General features: G+C 38.2%; 1 protein-coding gene across 5 annotated transcripts in view; it reads left to right on the top strand.

Moving 5' to 3' along the window:
- The window catches only part of sff (BRSK family serine/threonine-protein kinase sugar-free frosting), a 28066-nt gene that overhangs the window by 2141 nt on the left and 10503 nt on the right, over positions 1-15422 (top strand). For 2 of the 5 annotated variants that reach the window (XM_022070654.2, XM_087358400.1), the window contains exons 1-14: positions 100-2129; positions 4976-5070; positions 7312-7397; positions 7881-8021; positions 8273-8423; positions 8898-9113; positions 9363-9562; positions 9812-10030; positions 10822-10952; positions 12047-12217; positions 12888-13031; positions 13666-13832; positions 14417-14603; positions 14882-15054. In XM_022070654.2, the coding sequence (XP_021926346.1) occupies positions 2039-2129; positions 4976-5070; positions 7312-7397; positions 7881-8021; positions 8273-8423; positions 8898-9113; positions 9363-9562; positions 9812-10030; positions 10822-10952; positions 12047-12217; positions 12888-13031; positions 13666-13832; positions 14417-14603; positions 14882-15054 (2172 nt within the window). In that variant the 5' untranslated portion in view covers positions 100-2038. Of the gene's footprint in view, positions 1-99; positions 2130-4975; positions 5071-7311; positions 7398-7880; positions 8022-8272; positions 8424-8897; positions 9114-9362; positions 9563-9811; positions 10031-10818; positions 10953-12046; positions 12218-12887; positions 13032-13665; positions 13833-14416; positions 14604-14881; positions 15055-15422 lie in introns of those variants that run through there. The other 3 variants (XM_022070655.2, XM_022070653.2, XM_022070657.2) reach the window with 3 other exon arrangements.

Raw genomic sequence — 15422 nt, 5'->3', positions numbered from 1 at the left:
TCTTTGAGCATTTGAAAACCACAACTTTCAATGTGGTAAATACAGTCCAGATACCCTAAGCCCTTTCCTTCACTGAAAGATCTACTGCGAGAGAATGCCATGAAATTTGAAGCATCTTCTCAGCTAGTAACAAGCAGGAGAAAGGAAGAACATGAAATTGCATATTTTACATTCAATTCAATATAAAATGTGAGGAATTTGTTGAATAGCTGAGAAACTTCTGGTTCTCAAGAAGGAATCCATGGAGTTCATATTCAGAATCCTGATTTATTGTGTCTGCGGAAATAAGACTGAAGATTCACAAGTCCAGAAATGCTTAATTTTGTGTCATCTAAAAAGATACTGATTCTTGCCACTTCATACCCCAAGCAGTCAGCAGGTTTTCAGTATCGATCTCCATTGCCACTTTTCCTTGTGTTCTGTGTTCCTGCGTTTTAGGTGTAGTTATTTCAGACCTACACAGCGTTATTTGACCTTGTAACTGAAGCTGCAGGTGTATTACTGTATGGTTCTCTTTTTGTAAATCTCATCACGCTGCCATTACTGTAGCGTTTCCAGTCCACATACTCGAACCACTTTTATTATCCATTTTAATATTATCCTCCAATCAACTCCTGTGTTGTCCAAGTGGTCCTTTCCCATCAGATTTCCCCATGCATGCTACATGCCCTACCCACCACCCTCTCTTTGATTTGATTATCTGATATTGTTCTGTGAACAGTAGAATTTATGAAGCTTTTTTTTGTGCAGTTATCTCCAGCCCAATTATTTGAAAGAAAATGGTAAGTTTTTGTACCTTGCATCATTATAGCTAACTAACTAACTAACTAACTAACTAGATGGCTTACCGAACCCGAAGGTTCATCACCGAATTAACGAAAGCCCTCCACCAGACTCTGTCCTGGGCCAACAAAATCCAGTCTCCTTCAACTCCTATCTCCCATAGATCACGCCTGAGATTATTCTCCCATCTATGTCTAGGTCTCCCCAGGGGTCTATTCCCTTCAGGTTTCCCAACCAGTATCCGGTGCACACCTCTTGTCCCATTCATGCGTGCTACATGCCCCGCCCATCTCATTCTTCTCACCCTGACAATATTGGGGGAGGAGTACAGATTTTTAAGCTTGTCATTATGCAGTTTTCTCGACGCCCCATCGTCTTCTCTCCTAGGCCCAAATATCCTCCTCAACACCCGATTCTCAAACACCTGCAATCTGTGTTCCTCCCTCTGAGTGAGAGACCATGTTTCGCACCCATACAAAACAACAGGCAAGATTATTGTTTTGTATGCTTTAATTTTCAGGTTCTTAGAAATCAGACGGGAAGCCGAAGTATTTTGAACTGAGAAGTAGCAAACATTTCCGGAATTTAGTCTCCTCCTGACTTCGTCTTGAATATAATTTTGATTTGTTATTGTTTTTCCAAAATATTTGAACTTTGTAACCCTTTCAAAGGATTTATTAGCTACCCTAAGATAATTCTACCCCCCCCCCCTCCCCGTCTGCTGACGACGAAATACTAACATGTACTTGGTTTTTTCTGAATTTACTTCTAGCCCCACCTGTCTACTAGCCTCTAGTAAAACTTCTGTGTTAATTATAGCTACTGATAGCATAATTAAATACAACAAAAATATCTTACATCTTTGAGGTGTCTAGTTTTCGGAACAGTTTGTGGATTATGGAATATTGGTATTCCGACAGCTGGAGCGCGGAGGGGTTAGCCAGGCGGTAGGCGCAGAATCGCGCAGCACTCGGAATGTGCCCCCACACCCCTGCAACTGCTCGCGACCCTACTGCGTTTGCCCGGTCAAGCAGGGGTTGGAACGAAAAGGGGGCATGAAAATGGTTGCAACATGGCGACGTACAATTGTTCATCGTTTAATAGTGACGGGCAGTGGACGAATATGACGGATATATTAGCGCTTCAATATTATAATGTAGGAATTTATTTTCGTGACGCGTGAAGTGTTGTTGTGACAAGGGATAATGGGGGGCGTCTAAGGATAAGCAAAGAGGGTTGTTTGTATTTGTGAGCCATGCAGAAGGAACATAATCCCACAGTGGGCGAGCATCACCAGTATGTTGGGCCCTTCAGGCTCGAGAAGACCCTTGGCAAAGGGCAGACAGGTGAAGTAAATCGCGTGTTTCCATGACCGCACGAACACATCTGTAAAACGGCCGATAGCTTCTTATAGTTGAAGTGGCCGTCGACGTTTAAAATTGCGATAGTTATTTAAAACATGGGCTGTGAGGGAAATGTACATACAAAGTAACGTGTACCACGGAAAATATATGAAGATCCGTGTATGAACCAATGCTATTCAGTGCCATGTTCCAAAAGCTAGATTTTTTTTTTTTGAAAATTTCTTAGTGCATTTGTAGTTGTTTTTACAAAGAAAATATACTGTTTACTATATAAAAAGCAGCCATTATATTAGTGTGTAATAACACATTATTTCTTTTCTGTGAAATTACAGATCTTTCTGCAGAAAAGTACTCAGAACTGTGTTTTTTACCAACACATTAGTCTGATGATTATTTTATTTGCTTAGATCCTCCTATACTTTCACAAATATTAAATGGTTTATAAAAGGAGACTTGATACACGCATACGAGTGAAAACATACATTTCTGCCCATTTCCACAGTTCATAACAGATTATGTAAATACATTTCTTTTAAAAAGTTTTAGTAGTTGCACTATCAGAATTCAGGGTTTATGGGTACAAAATGATCCTCTTGTTTCAGCTTATTCTGTATCGCACAGATGTTTGTCTGTATGAACTTTGCTACTGGTTTTGTGTGACAGAATAATTTTACTTCCAGACTATGCCGCAATGACATTCCTTCAAAATTTCAGTGGTGCAAATATTATAACAATTAATAAGCAGTGAGTGTATGTATGTATCACTGGCATTACAGTTGTATCTGTTAAAAATTTTACGGAGACCGATAGAGGAATGCAGAGTTATCAGATGTTATGTCTGACTGCAGTTGTGACAGTTGTCAACATATCTTATTTTGCACTGTTTTATGTTATGAGTTTTGCAACTTATGTTTTATAATTTTAAAAGTGTACATAATAGTAAATTGACACAGGAGAGTCTAAAATCATTATTTTTTTTATAACTTCCCTGATTATTTACAATCTGTCCTATATGGACATTCTGTAAATCTTCTGATAATGTCTAATGATGTGTGGAATACATGTCTAGTGACAATCTTCCTTAAAAATTAACTTAACAGTACATTACCTATGGCTTGAGTGGGATTCGAACCCAAGGCCCATGCCTCAGACCACATGACCACTGTGACCCCCAAAATCATTAGATTGGTTATAAAATTAGAACATCACCAACAATTACAGTGAAACCATATTACACGCATTGCTCTTGTGAGGGTTGAGCTACAAAATGCCAACCAAATTCCTATTCATATTTTCCACAGCTTATTGTATCAGGTAATTTCAAACTTCTTTCCTAATTTCATCAAGGTGACTTTACATATTTCTGTGGGATAGCAACTTGGCTTTTTGTATGCTGCAGTGGCCATGTTTCTTCATACAAAATTTTAAATTGTGATTTTAATGCACTTATTTATGACTAACATCCTTGGTCAAACTTTCATGCAGGTTAGGAACCATATGCTTCCAAACCAGATATTCTCTGTATGTTCCTGACAATTGGACAGAGGTCAGCAAACTCTGAGTTGACATGCCAATATTTTACAAGAGCATTGAAAATTTATTTCCTGTTGATTACCCACACAATTTGAAGACAGAAACCCTGTATTTATATATTTTTTTGTAGTTTATATGCCATATAAACTCAAGAATAGCTTTCTGTTCTCTGTCAGTTGATCTTCAACAAAGGTACAACGTTATTTCTTTAGATCTAGCTTCACCAGTAACGTCTTTTCTTCCATCAGCAATATGTGGCAAAATCAGTTCCTTGCCTATGGTTATAAAGGAAATGAATGTTAAATCATGGAACTTTCTGGAATTTCTGGTTAATTGGTCACAGGTTTGTGTACAGCTTGCTGGAAGGTTGTTTTTGTTTTTCATCCTATCCCTTGTCATCACTCCTTCACTTTGGTTGTACATTCAGATGAAATTCAGCATAAACTAATGGGGAGGGGGGGGGGTTAGTTTGTTGACTTTATTCATACAAAACCCCTAAGAAAAATGAGAAAATGTTTTTGATCTTTTTTTAAAAAAATTGTAAAGTTACTGTGTTTAATATAATTCAGTGTGGGAGATAGGATGGTATGTTCAGATATCAGGGTAGACTGTTGTTTGTTGTGATACCAGGTGGAGCATATGAACTCCACCTTCTGTAATGTGATATGTGAAGCGAAGTTTAACGCCACAATATTTTATTGTGTCTGAAGCATGTTTGATGTAGGCCTATACAGGTTCTGGGAGTGGACTTTACCGTGTGCGTAAAAGTTTCATTGGCATTCTTAATGTCACATTTGGTGTATGTGATCTGAAGTTCATTTGTCTGCTGATAGGTGATAGTACAGTCTCTTCAGCTGAAAGATGAGACATGTACAGAATGGGTTCATGTTTTTTGCTTACATTAAGAGTGACAATGAACATTACATAGCAAAATATTCATATAAAGTATTTTGAGTTCATGGAAAAAGCTGGTTGGTTTAGAACATATACACACAAACACACTGTTATGATGTGAAGTAGGATTGTACACCAGAGCAACAGTTTAGTTGTTTGCTCATTTACGAAAACAGAAGTCCCTCCACTGCAGTACAGAAATCTTCATACAGTACTATACATACTATTAATGATAGGTTTCACCAGGAGTTGTGTGGTGAGGAATGACAACAGTATTTAATGCGTTGGAAACCAGTGATAGCAGATGGGCTTTCTTACCATAAATAGCCATGCAGTGGACTAGAGAACATCAACTTTCATATGTTTTATGAAAGAGAAAATAATGTGGTATGTTTTCACAGGGCTGGTGAAGCTAGGGGTCCACTGTGTAATGGGCAGAAAGGTGGCAATCAAAATCATTAACAGGGAAAAGTTAAGTGAATCTGTTTTAATGAAGGTGAGTGGTAATTTGGTTGAAGATGACGGAATGGTAATTGTCCACAAATGTACTATATTTCACCCATTTAACTTTATTTTGGTGCATGAATGGATTGTGTTGAAATTTTTAGTGCAGGCTCCAGAACACTGTATTTCATTTGTTGAAATAATGTTACTCTCAGTAAAACAGAATGTTTCTACATTCTTGAGGATTTAGAAAATATCCCAAATGCAGCTCTTCTTGTATATGAAGTTGAAATTGTGGTTATATTTACTTGTGTTTGTTTGCTTCCCCGTATCTGGAGATGCACGCACAGATTTGCACCAGACTTGGCATGCTTGTTCCTTTAGACCAGGACAAGATCACAGGAGGGTTAAAAATCTGAAAACTGTCCTGGGTTTAAGTCTTATTGAAGATGTTGGGTACACAGATAATCATGTTATCTCTGTTATTCAATGACATATCAAATAATCAGGCCCTTGATAAGCTTTTGGGCTATACAGATGTATAAGGAATATAAGCAATTTTTAAATATCTTTACTGTAACAATATTAGTCAGATGGATATTTATGAGGTAGCCAGTTTTGGTTACCACATACTGGCCAGCCCATCTCCAGAGCAAAATTTTGCAGTATCTTAATATGAGGTAGCTCTGTAATAATGTTGGCAGTACCTTGTAGCTAATGCTAGAGATGGTGTGAAGTAGCCAACTTTGCACATCTCGTACTATCTTCAGTGTTGGCCTGTGTGTGTAGAATGTCCCAAAGAAATGTATACACACAGCCATTACATACATCAGCATTGTGTATGCATCTTTTTGGGACACACTGTGTGTAAGTATGTCATATTTCTTATGAAGTATTGGTAACATTTTATGACCTACATCATGTTAAGAGACTACAGAGCTCTTGATCCTGAAATGGAGTAGTCAATCCTGGCTATTTCACATAGGGAATGTATATTTGATACCTCTTATTGTCTAGGGGGTTCTGCCTACATTTCTCTGCGGACTAGTTTACTTTCAGTGCTCGCCAATATTGGCTTTCTCATAACCATCCTTATTATTGGTCTGTATTTTATACAAATGTGAGCCAGGTAGCTCAGTCAGTAGAGTGACTGGCTATGGTTTGGGCGATCGGGCTTTGATCCACACCAGAGGCAGAGGATTTTGTTCTAGCTTCTACATCGACTAGCTCTGGGGCCCAGCCAACCTCCTGTTCAATGGGTACCAGGGTCCATTCCCAGGGGTAAAGCATGACCACTCAACCCCTTCTAGTGCCAAGGTTGAGAATGAGTAGTAGCTAGACCTCCTGTTTCCTAAGTTCCAACTTTGGCATGTAATGGGATGGCTTTGCTTTATATTGTACCAACAAGTGATGATGACTGCTTGGTAAAAACTGTTGTTTAGTGCCTTCATGCTAGAGCTCACAGTTCTGCAGTTAAATCCCTGGATGTGTCTGGATTGCAGTAGAGAAAATGATGGGCAGGTAATGTGAGTAATGCAGCAAGAACTTGTTGAGGTTGGTCCTCTGGGTTACAGTAGCATGTGGATGTTCACTGCCCTGAGAACCTCATATCTCACAGGATGTTACTAACTTTCTGAAGTTCGTGATGACACTGCAAATACTGTATACTGTAAATATAAATTGATTATTTTTCCTGCAGATGCATTCCTTTGCATTTATTATAAGTTGGTGATCCTTTGTTTTGTTATTTAATTAACTATTTCTTGTGCTCAGGATTATAATTTTGAACTAAATTCACTTTCAATTCAATGCAGTCTTTGAAAATTCCATAAATTTATGATGCCCTTAGGTATACTGACAATGAATTGTAGGAGTCTACTATAGTGACTGATCATAATTATCAATATCCTTCACTCCTTATCTCTTTCTGTTAAGAAATTCCTGATTTCACTATTCCATCACAGAATATGTCAATGCCCTTTGTTGCAATGAGAATCTTTATGTGTTTTGAGGGGAAAAGAGGAAGAGGCATTTCTTTTGAATGTAACTGAAGAACTGTACTGATTGTAGTTTTTATTACTTGTAGTAGTTTCTTTAATCAGTGATTCAAACATCTACTTGTATGATGTTAATCTATCCTTTTAAAATTTAATACTTTTGAAGTTTGTACCAGTATTTTGCCAATGAACGTAGTTGAATGTGCCGGGTTATTTGGATTGTGTGACTCAGACTGCACTTATAGTAGTGTCATTCATCTTTCTGAGCGATTATTATTGTGGGTTCCTTGTTCTAGGTTGAGAGAGAAATAGCCATAATGAAGCTGATTGACCACCCTCATGTCTTAGGACTGTCTGATGTGTATGAGAACAAGAAATACCTGTGAGTTTCTCCACTTGACTTCTGTCATGATTAACAAGATATTATCAGTAGTCACTTACAATGCATGATCTGTGCAATTAGTGTCTTATAAGCTCTGGTTGAAAAAATCATTTTCAGATGTTATAAATATTTTTATATATTGTCACTAAAAAAAAAAATAATTTCAGGACATGTCACAGCACTGGAAACACTGATCATTAGTTTTGTTTTACCAGACTTAAAGTATTGGAATTTAAATTAAATTTGAGTTTTCATGGCAGTGAAAATATTGTTGGGGTTCTGGGTTGTAACACCATGTGGTATTGTAGGTGGGTACCAATGTTTTAGGGGAAACATCCTCATTATCATCCTGTCAATAAGAGTAGTGGGATCTGCGTTATGGGGGCTGCCACCTCAGAAATGTGTTGACATGTGACAGACTCAGTCATGCTCAAAACTGCAGTCATCATGATAATGCCCTATATTGTTTCACATTTACTGCAGATATTTAGTACTGGAGCATGTTTCTGGAGGTGAACTCTTTGACTACTTGGTGAAGAAAGGTCGTCTTACTCCAAAAGAAGCTCGACGGTTTTTCCGCCAGATTATATCAGCTCTGGACTTCTGCCATAGTCACTCAATCTGGCAAGTACTCTGTCTGTATGACTTGGGTCTTTACCCTGAATGTTATTACTGCAAAGATAGAAATTTGTAATTGTGAATTTGAATGATGGAAGCATTTCATGTGACTGACTTTAAGTTGGGTACGGCAAGTAAGGAAAGGTTTCATCTGTGTATTAAACTTTAGTTCTGAAAGTACCAACTGGTGTGATGCATTGTGTTTGTAAATTCCAGTGACCCTTTTGATGGAAACACGTTATTTGTGTGTTCTTCAGTCATAGAGATCTGAAACCTGAGAATCTGCTGCTTGATGAGAAGAACAATATCAAGATTGCTGATTTTGGTATGGCGTCATTGCAGCCAGCTGGCAGCATGCTTGAAACCAGCTGTGGCTCACCTCACTATGCCTGTCCAGAAGTTATCAGGGTATGTACCACTTTCACAGTTGTATGTCTTGTACCACAATTCTCAGATATGCAAGTCTCTATCCATGTTAACAAGTTTTAAATACTTATATTTCAGTTGCAAACTGAAGACACATTGATATGTTTTAGTAATCTTTATGTCATCACTATTCATTCTATACAAATTTGTTTATTCCAGATTACTTTGGTTCAAAGGTTCTAGGATGGCCGTAGGAATACTGACTTCAAAATACACACACACTGTTCAGTCTCATTTTTATACCGGGTGATATTCTAGATTTACCAGCGTGGCCCAGGCAGTTAAGATGACTGAGTAGAGAAGATTAGCATGATGACATGTTATATCAGACATTTCGATTGGTGGATATGAATGTGTTACCACTTGCACTTTCAGCTGGCAGTTACTTGGTTTTTAATAGGGAATTTGTTATCTCACATTGAAATATTCAAAAGCAATGACTGTTTTAAATTGCAGGGAGAGAAATATGATGGTCGTAAGGCTGATGTATGGTCATGCGGTGTAATTCTGTATGCATTACTGGTGGGTGCTCTCCCATTTGATGACGACAACTTGAGGCAGTTGCTGGAGAAGGTGAAACATGGTGTGTTCCATATTCCACACTTTGTGCCACCAGACTGCCAGAATCTTTTAAGAGGGATGATAGAAGTCAACCCTGATAAGCGACTCTCGGTAAACATCACATTCATTCAGAGGGAAAGTGTGTACTTTATGTAAAACAGAACAATACTTAAGTAAACTAACTGAATGTTGTGTTGCACTGGTTAGCATTTCTGCTTTGTGTTTGGGAGTCCTAAGTTTAATTCCTTGCTTGAAGGGCAGCCATCCCGGCAAATTTTTCATGGCATTATTCAGTCACCTCAGGATGTGTCTTGTGGACTGGAGGGCGTTCCTTAAACACACTGAATCACTTGCTTCTAGCTGGCAGACATTAATCGCCACCCGTGGGTGACAGCTGGTGGGAAGGGAGAGCTAGAATTAGAACTTTCCATGATGGAAGTGGTTCAGACACACATTATTCCCTCCATCGATGCAATGGATCCAGATGTACTCCAGGCCATTTCCAGCCTTGGATGCTTCAAGGATCGTGACAAACTCATTCAGGAATTGCTCAGTCCAAAGTAAGTAAAGTAAATTTTCTTTATAGTTTTGCTGGTTCTATATTTGTGACATGGTCACTAGGAATTCTACAGTAGTTAAAATATTCTGCCGAGATCTAGTGGTATATTGTTGGATATCAAGCACACAATTAAAATTTATATATAATTCTTATTGTGAATGTTGGTCCTGAGTACAGATCATAGATAGAGTCTGGTCTGAGATCTAAATTTTGTTTAACAATAATTCTTTTTGCTTTTACTCTTTGACAGCCATAACACAGAGAAAGTTATCTACTTCCTTCTATTGGAGAGAAAGCGTCGCCGCCCAGCATTCGAGGATGACACAGAGGCAATTGTCCGTGTTCGATCAGAGTCCAGTGACCCACCGCGGAAAAGAATTGACACATGCAAAGTGAATGGGACTGCTACATATCAATTTGGTCAGATCAGTGAGGGCTCTCCGCTTACACCACGCAGACAGCAGTTCAAGTATGTCCAATCATATATGCTGTCCTGTAACTGGACACGAGGCTTGTCTAAACAATTTTTAATAATCCATACCTCAAACAAAACACAATCTGTCTCCATTACAAAGATCATTTGGTCAGTGCAGTTTAAAGAAACAATTGGAAAATATTGTGAGAATTGTATGAAACCAATTGATACACTGTGGGCAAATTGTAGAGCTATTGCTTGGTGGGTGGTACATATAGTTACCACTGGGATTTTGAAGAGTTAATAAGGAAAGCAGAATGAACGTTATTTTGACCCTTATAAGCAGTGGAACAAGATGTTGGGCCCAGTGAAAACTCTTTGAAGCCATATCAATTTCTGTTACAGGCAAATAAAATTGTATGACCATTATTTGTTAATACCTTTCAGAGCTAGCAAATAATATGACATATCTGTGTATATGCGATATTTTCTACTTCTTATGCATGTTCCGGTCTCTTGCTACATTTTACCATAAAGTTTCCATTTAAATGGTCACTCTATATTGTAATTATTGGATTTATTACTTTGCTTATTACTATAAAATACTGTCAATTAATACAAAGCCAGTAGGTTTCTAATAGGTAAGTTGATCCATTGTATCCTGACTGAATGAGACAGTTAAATATCCTGTCTTATACTATATTTAGTGTATTCAATGTATCAAGGAACATTTGTTCTAGGATGTTAATCATGCAAAGTGTTGACAACATACATAATATTTTAAAATATAAAAACATATTTTTCTTGGCTATTTGGTGTGACAGAATTTGCTTTTTTTTCAGCAGTGGTTCCACAAGACATCACAACCGGCGGTCACCCGGAAGTGGTAGTCATCCTACGAATTTACAGAATTCCTCTGCCACTCCCAGCCCTCTGCATACAACTTTCAACAATGCTGCGTCGGCGACGCTTTCTGGTAGAGTACCAAAATGTTTAGGGACCCAGTAAAGTCTGACATACTGTATTAATGAAATGTTGTAGCTGAGCAAATATTAGACATAAACACAATACAAATTATCATAAAAAGTTGTGAGCAGGTTGGAAGAGTCGTGCTTTGGACTTACATTGAAGAGTCACACAGTTATAATGTTTGCTGGACCATTGCATATCCTAATTAAGTTGTTTAAGATTTTCCTCAGTCATTCCAGCCAGGTTCTATTACAGTGTCTTTAAATAGACATTTGTTTCCAGTTCAACCTACAGATTTGGTTCAGTGCTAGGAAACCTTGCAGTTGATGCCGTATCATTAAATAACCTAAAATTGTTTGAATAAGCTGGTATACTGAATGTAAGCAGATTTACCACCGCAGTTTCATTCATTTAACTCTTACTGTGGAGCTCAGAATAATATAAGCCGTCCCTGTGGCCTGTTAGCATGAAAGTCATGTTATTTGTGGTACAACACTGCTTGCACTTTTGCAACAGTTTCTTTGCTGGAAGCATATGACATGTGTTGACTACATGTAGAAGCTGTTGCCTGTATCAAGTATAAATTTTCTGATAATGGGCTGCTGCTAGTGCCACTGGTACATGTGACCATCATATTATTTGTTCTCATTTTATTTAACGACATTTGCAATTGCTAGATTGTATAGTGTCAACTGGTAGGATGATCAGTGAATAATGAATTGGAAAGGATGTGGATGGAAGTGATCTTGGGCTACTTTAAGCTACTATTCCACCATTTTACTTGAGATGCTGAGGGATACTACAAAAGAATCTTCCAGGATAGGATGTCTCTTTGCTGAGGTTTGAAATTGAGACCTTGTGAATATGAAATAACAGTGTCAACCAGTTGACACCATCTTTCATTTACCACCATATTGACAAATGATGATATGAAATTTAAATATGGACAGGTCCTATAGTGGCATGTGGTTAATGTTTAGCTTTGTGAAGTTTCTTCACTTGTTTCAAAGGTTTTTGTGAGGGAAGATGTTACTTTTTTAATTCCTAAAGCAAGGAAGATTCACATTATGTTAAAGACCTCTGGTGATAATTATGACACAGGTATCTTATCACCAGTGAGTCAGCGCACAGTTCCACATCACCACCACCATCACCACCGCCCAGCACACGGTTCCACTAATGCTCATTCAGCATTGGCTCCACCTTCACCTCATCATCAGCGAGCCAATAGTAGTGGAGGAACTACCATTGATAGCAACGACACTTCCACAGGTAGTTTTAAGACTTGTACTTAAGTAACAGTGCTTGAATCTCTAAACATAACAAAATTTGTGGAAGAAAATTTGAACATGTTTATGTCTCTGATTTTTCTGAGCATCATTATGTTGCAGAGTGCTATATTTAAGCAGCATGGGCTCAATTCCAGTTTTCAGAAACATGATTGTAATTGTTTACTAATAACTTCAAATATTACTGGATAGGTATCTCTTGGGTAAATTGAGTATTATCTGTGTTATTATTATTTTTTTTAGTGATAGTTATTTTTAGATATTATGTGCCTTGTTTCACTATAGTTTAAGATATACCATCAGTATAATTATGAAAAATGTTTAAATTAATTTCAAGTATTATTTTTCTACATCAAAATTTATTCACAGAAACATTTCTCAACTTACGATTCTCGGATGTTCCCTTGAATTTGAATGGGTGCTTTGTTAATTTGTTATATTTAGTCCAACTACTATATGGTGCAACATACAAAGAGAAAACTTCTTCATATTGTTGTGTGTTTCAAGATACACTTTTATTATTTTCTGGCAGATATGACTTACATACTGATATTTTCAGTGCTGGTCACGCACCATAAATGGGTAAAATGTAATCAGTTTGAATCAGATGTTCCTGCAGCTCAGTCACTACAAGTATCTGCTGTTTGTTTCAGGTCTAAGTACTAGTAACATTGCACCTTGTACCCCTCCAGGCTCGCCCCACACCAGTACGACAGGACATCACTGGAGGTCAAGACTAACAACCATCAAGAACAGCTTCCTTGGCTCTCCACGCTTTCACAGGAGGAAACTGCAAAGTCGGTCACACATTTATTTTATTTTGAAACCTGAATGAACATTACTGATATGTGATGTACCTGCATGCTTCACACTTAGATACATTCACAGCTGATTATTTTTAGTTTAAAAGTGATACATGAGATTTCCAGTTCCCATCACTTAAGTACTTTTCATTTAAAGATTTTAAGCTTTTGCAGTGACTGAATGCAATGAAGTATTCTCAGTTTATCTGCCATATAAGTATGGAGTTACAATCCAGTGTTTCAGAAACCATCTCTGTCTCCATTGTCAAGGCTGATGTGACAAGTGGCACAACAGCCCATTGTATTTGTACCCAAGACTGACTCTTATAGCCCTACGTCCTTGTCTGCAAGTAAACCAGTAGGGTCAGTGGGTGGAGTTAGGTGGTCATTCATCCCATTCATCACACAGCCTGTGTTACTTAACCTGGACATGTTGGTCTACTGGCTGTTGTTGCATGCTGTCTTTGCTTTGTCATGGTATAATCAATGTTGGTCACAGTGTTTGGGTGGCAGATGAGAAGAGTTTCATAAATTTTAATATTTCTGTATTTGTTCATAGACATTTTTCTGTAAATGTTTCTGGACACTTTATGCATCTACCTATTGAAACCTGTACATTTCTTTACAGCTTCATCAGAAGAGGTGCACCTCACACCTGAGTCCTCACCTGAGCTCACCAAAAAGTCTTGGTTTGGTAGCCTCATGACAACGGAGAAGGATGAAACCTTCACAATTCTAGTCAAAGGAAAGCCTCTAGCAACAGTGAAAGCAGACCTTATTCATGCTTTCCTGTCAGTAAGTAGTATGTGCTGCTGATACTGTTAGTGGGTTCAAAGTCTGCCTAGGACATGAGTACTGTTAATCTCTACCCACTTTGAGGGCCTTCCTGTAGACAGAGAAAGCCTAATAATAGGGTAGAATGTCTTATGACTCTCTTTTTCCCTGAAACACTGCACTTTGACCCTTCACTAACAGACATTCATAATTCTTAATACTATTCAAACCCAAATTTATAATTTTGGATCATGTTAACCAGTGAGAACCATTTTGGGGGAAATTGTGTAATCAAGTATGTCTGATGAATGGTAATGCAGTTGACCTTCTCTTGTTCTTGGTTACGGTCCTAGCTGGGAACCGACTGTCCCACATTGTGTGTTCATCAGTGCATCCAAGTGAATATAAGACAACATTGATTTTTTTGCATATTCCATGTGATTCACTTTCACAGTCATTCTATCAGTTACCTTTTGACGTAAATTATTTAGTTGGTGCTGTACCACAAAGTAAAGTAGGAGGCAACAAACATCAAACTTGTAATTAAACCATGTGACAGATTCTTTCTGCCAGTTCTGAAGTGAATTGAATCTATTTCTTTGCAGATAGCAGAATTGAGCCACAGCGTGTCAAGCCCCATGTCTTTCCGAGTGGAGTACAAGAGGGGATCAACGGCACCAGCCATGTTTCAGAGACAAGTTCGCTTCCAGGTGGATGTGTCAACCATCACCAAGCAGGCTGGCGAGAGCCCCAAAGAATACCTCTATGCCATCACCTTTACTCTACTTTCAGGTAATGGGTGCAGAGGCTCGTGACAAACTATTACTGATCATGATGGGCATGCAGTCAGTAATCTAGCAGCTTCCAGAGTCTCTGACAGTTGAATTATCTGAAAGGGATAACAGCCAGGTTTCTTCTTGCTCAAAGTCAATTTCTGTGTTCCAATCTCAGCATAGTACCAGTAGTCGGTAATTGTGATATTCAAATAGTAGATAAACCACATGGAAAAATCTGATGTGGCATATGGGTCCCCTGGCACAAAACTTGCACTGTTGTTTGTCTGAATGCAGGTAACATTCGTCGGTTCCGGCGTGTGTGCGAACACATCCAGTCACAGGTGTGCAGTCGTCGCCCACCCCCGTCTCCTCGGGCAACCAGAAAATTTACTACTGAACTTAGTGAGAGCTCTAGCTGTGGGTCAGACACTTCAGAGCGACTTTCCCCATACCCAGGCACTAGACAGGTAGTCACTTAAGTTTTAGGCATTTTGTGACACTTTCTATAAAAACAGGGTCTCCTACAACAGAAATTTAGTATGGATGAAGAGAATTCTGGATCCTAGAGATGTTTAGTACAGTATATGTATGTAGATTTCAAAGACTGTATAGAAACTTCTGTACTTCTATTTGAATTCAATCTTATGAGATACATTACTCAAGTTAATTAGCTTGGTTTTAATTAAAAAACAGTTTTTACTTATATTTGAATGACCTGTTTATAGAAGGATGAGACTGAAATACCTAACTTGTCAGCTTGCTCCTTTGCGTGTAGGTAAACAGAAAAGTACTTTTCCAATTCACTTCCTATGACATTCCAAGGGAAGTTTTACAT

Source organism: Zootermopsis nevadensis, unplaced genomic scaffold, assembly GCF_977971745.1.
Source record: "Zootermopsis nevadensis isolate Lab colony 2312 unplaced genomic scaffold, Znev_1.0 Znev_ptg000030l, whole genome shotgun sequence".
In the NCBI taxonomy this organism is placed as follows: domain Eukaryota; kingdom Metazoa; phylum Arthropoda; class Insecta; order Blattodea; family Termopsidae; genus Zootermopsis; species Zootermopsis nevadensis.
This window is presented reverse-complemented; position numbering and strand designations above follow the sequence as displayed.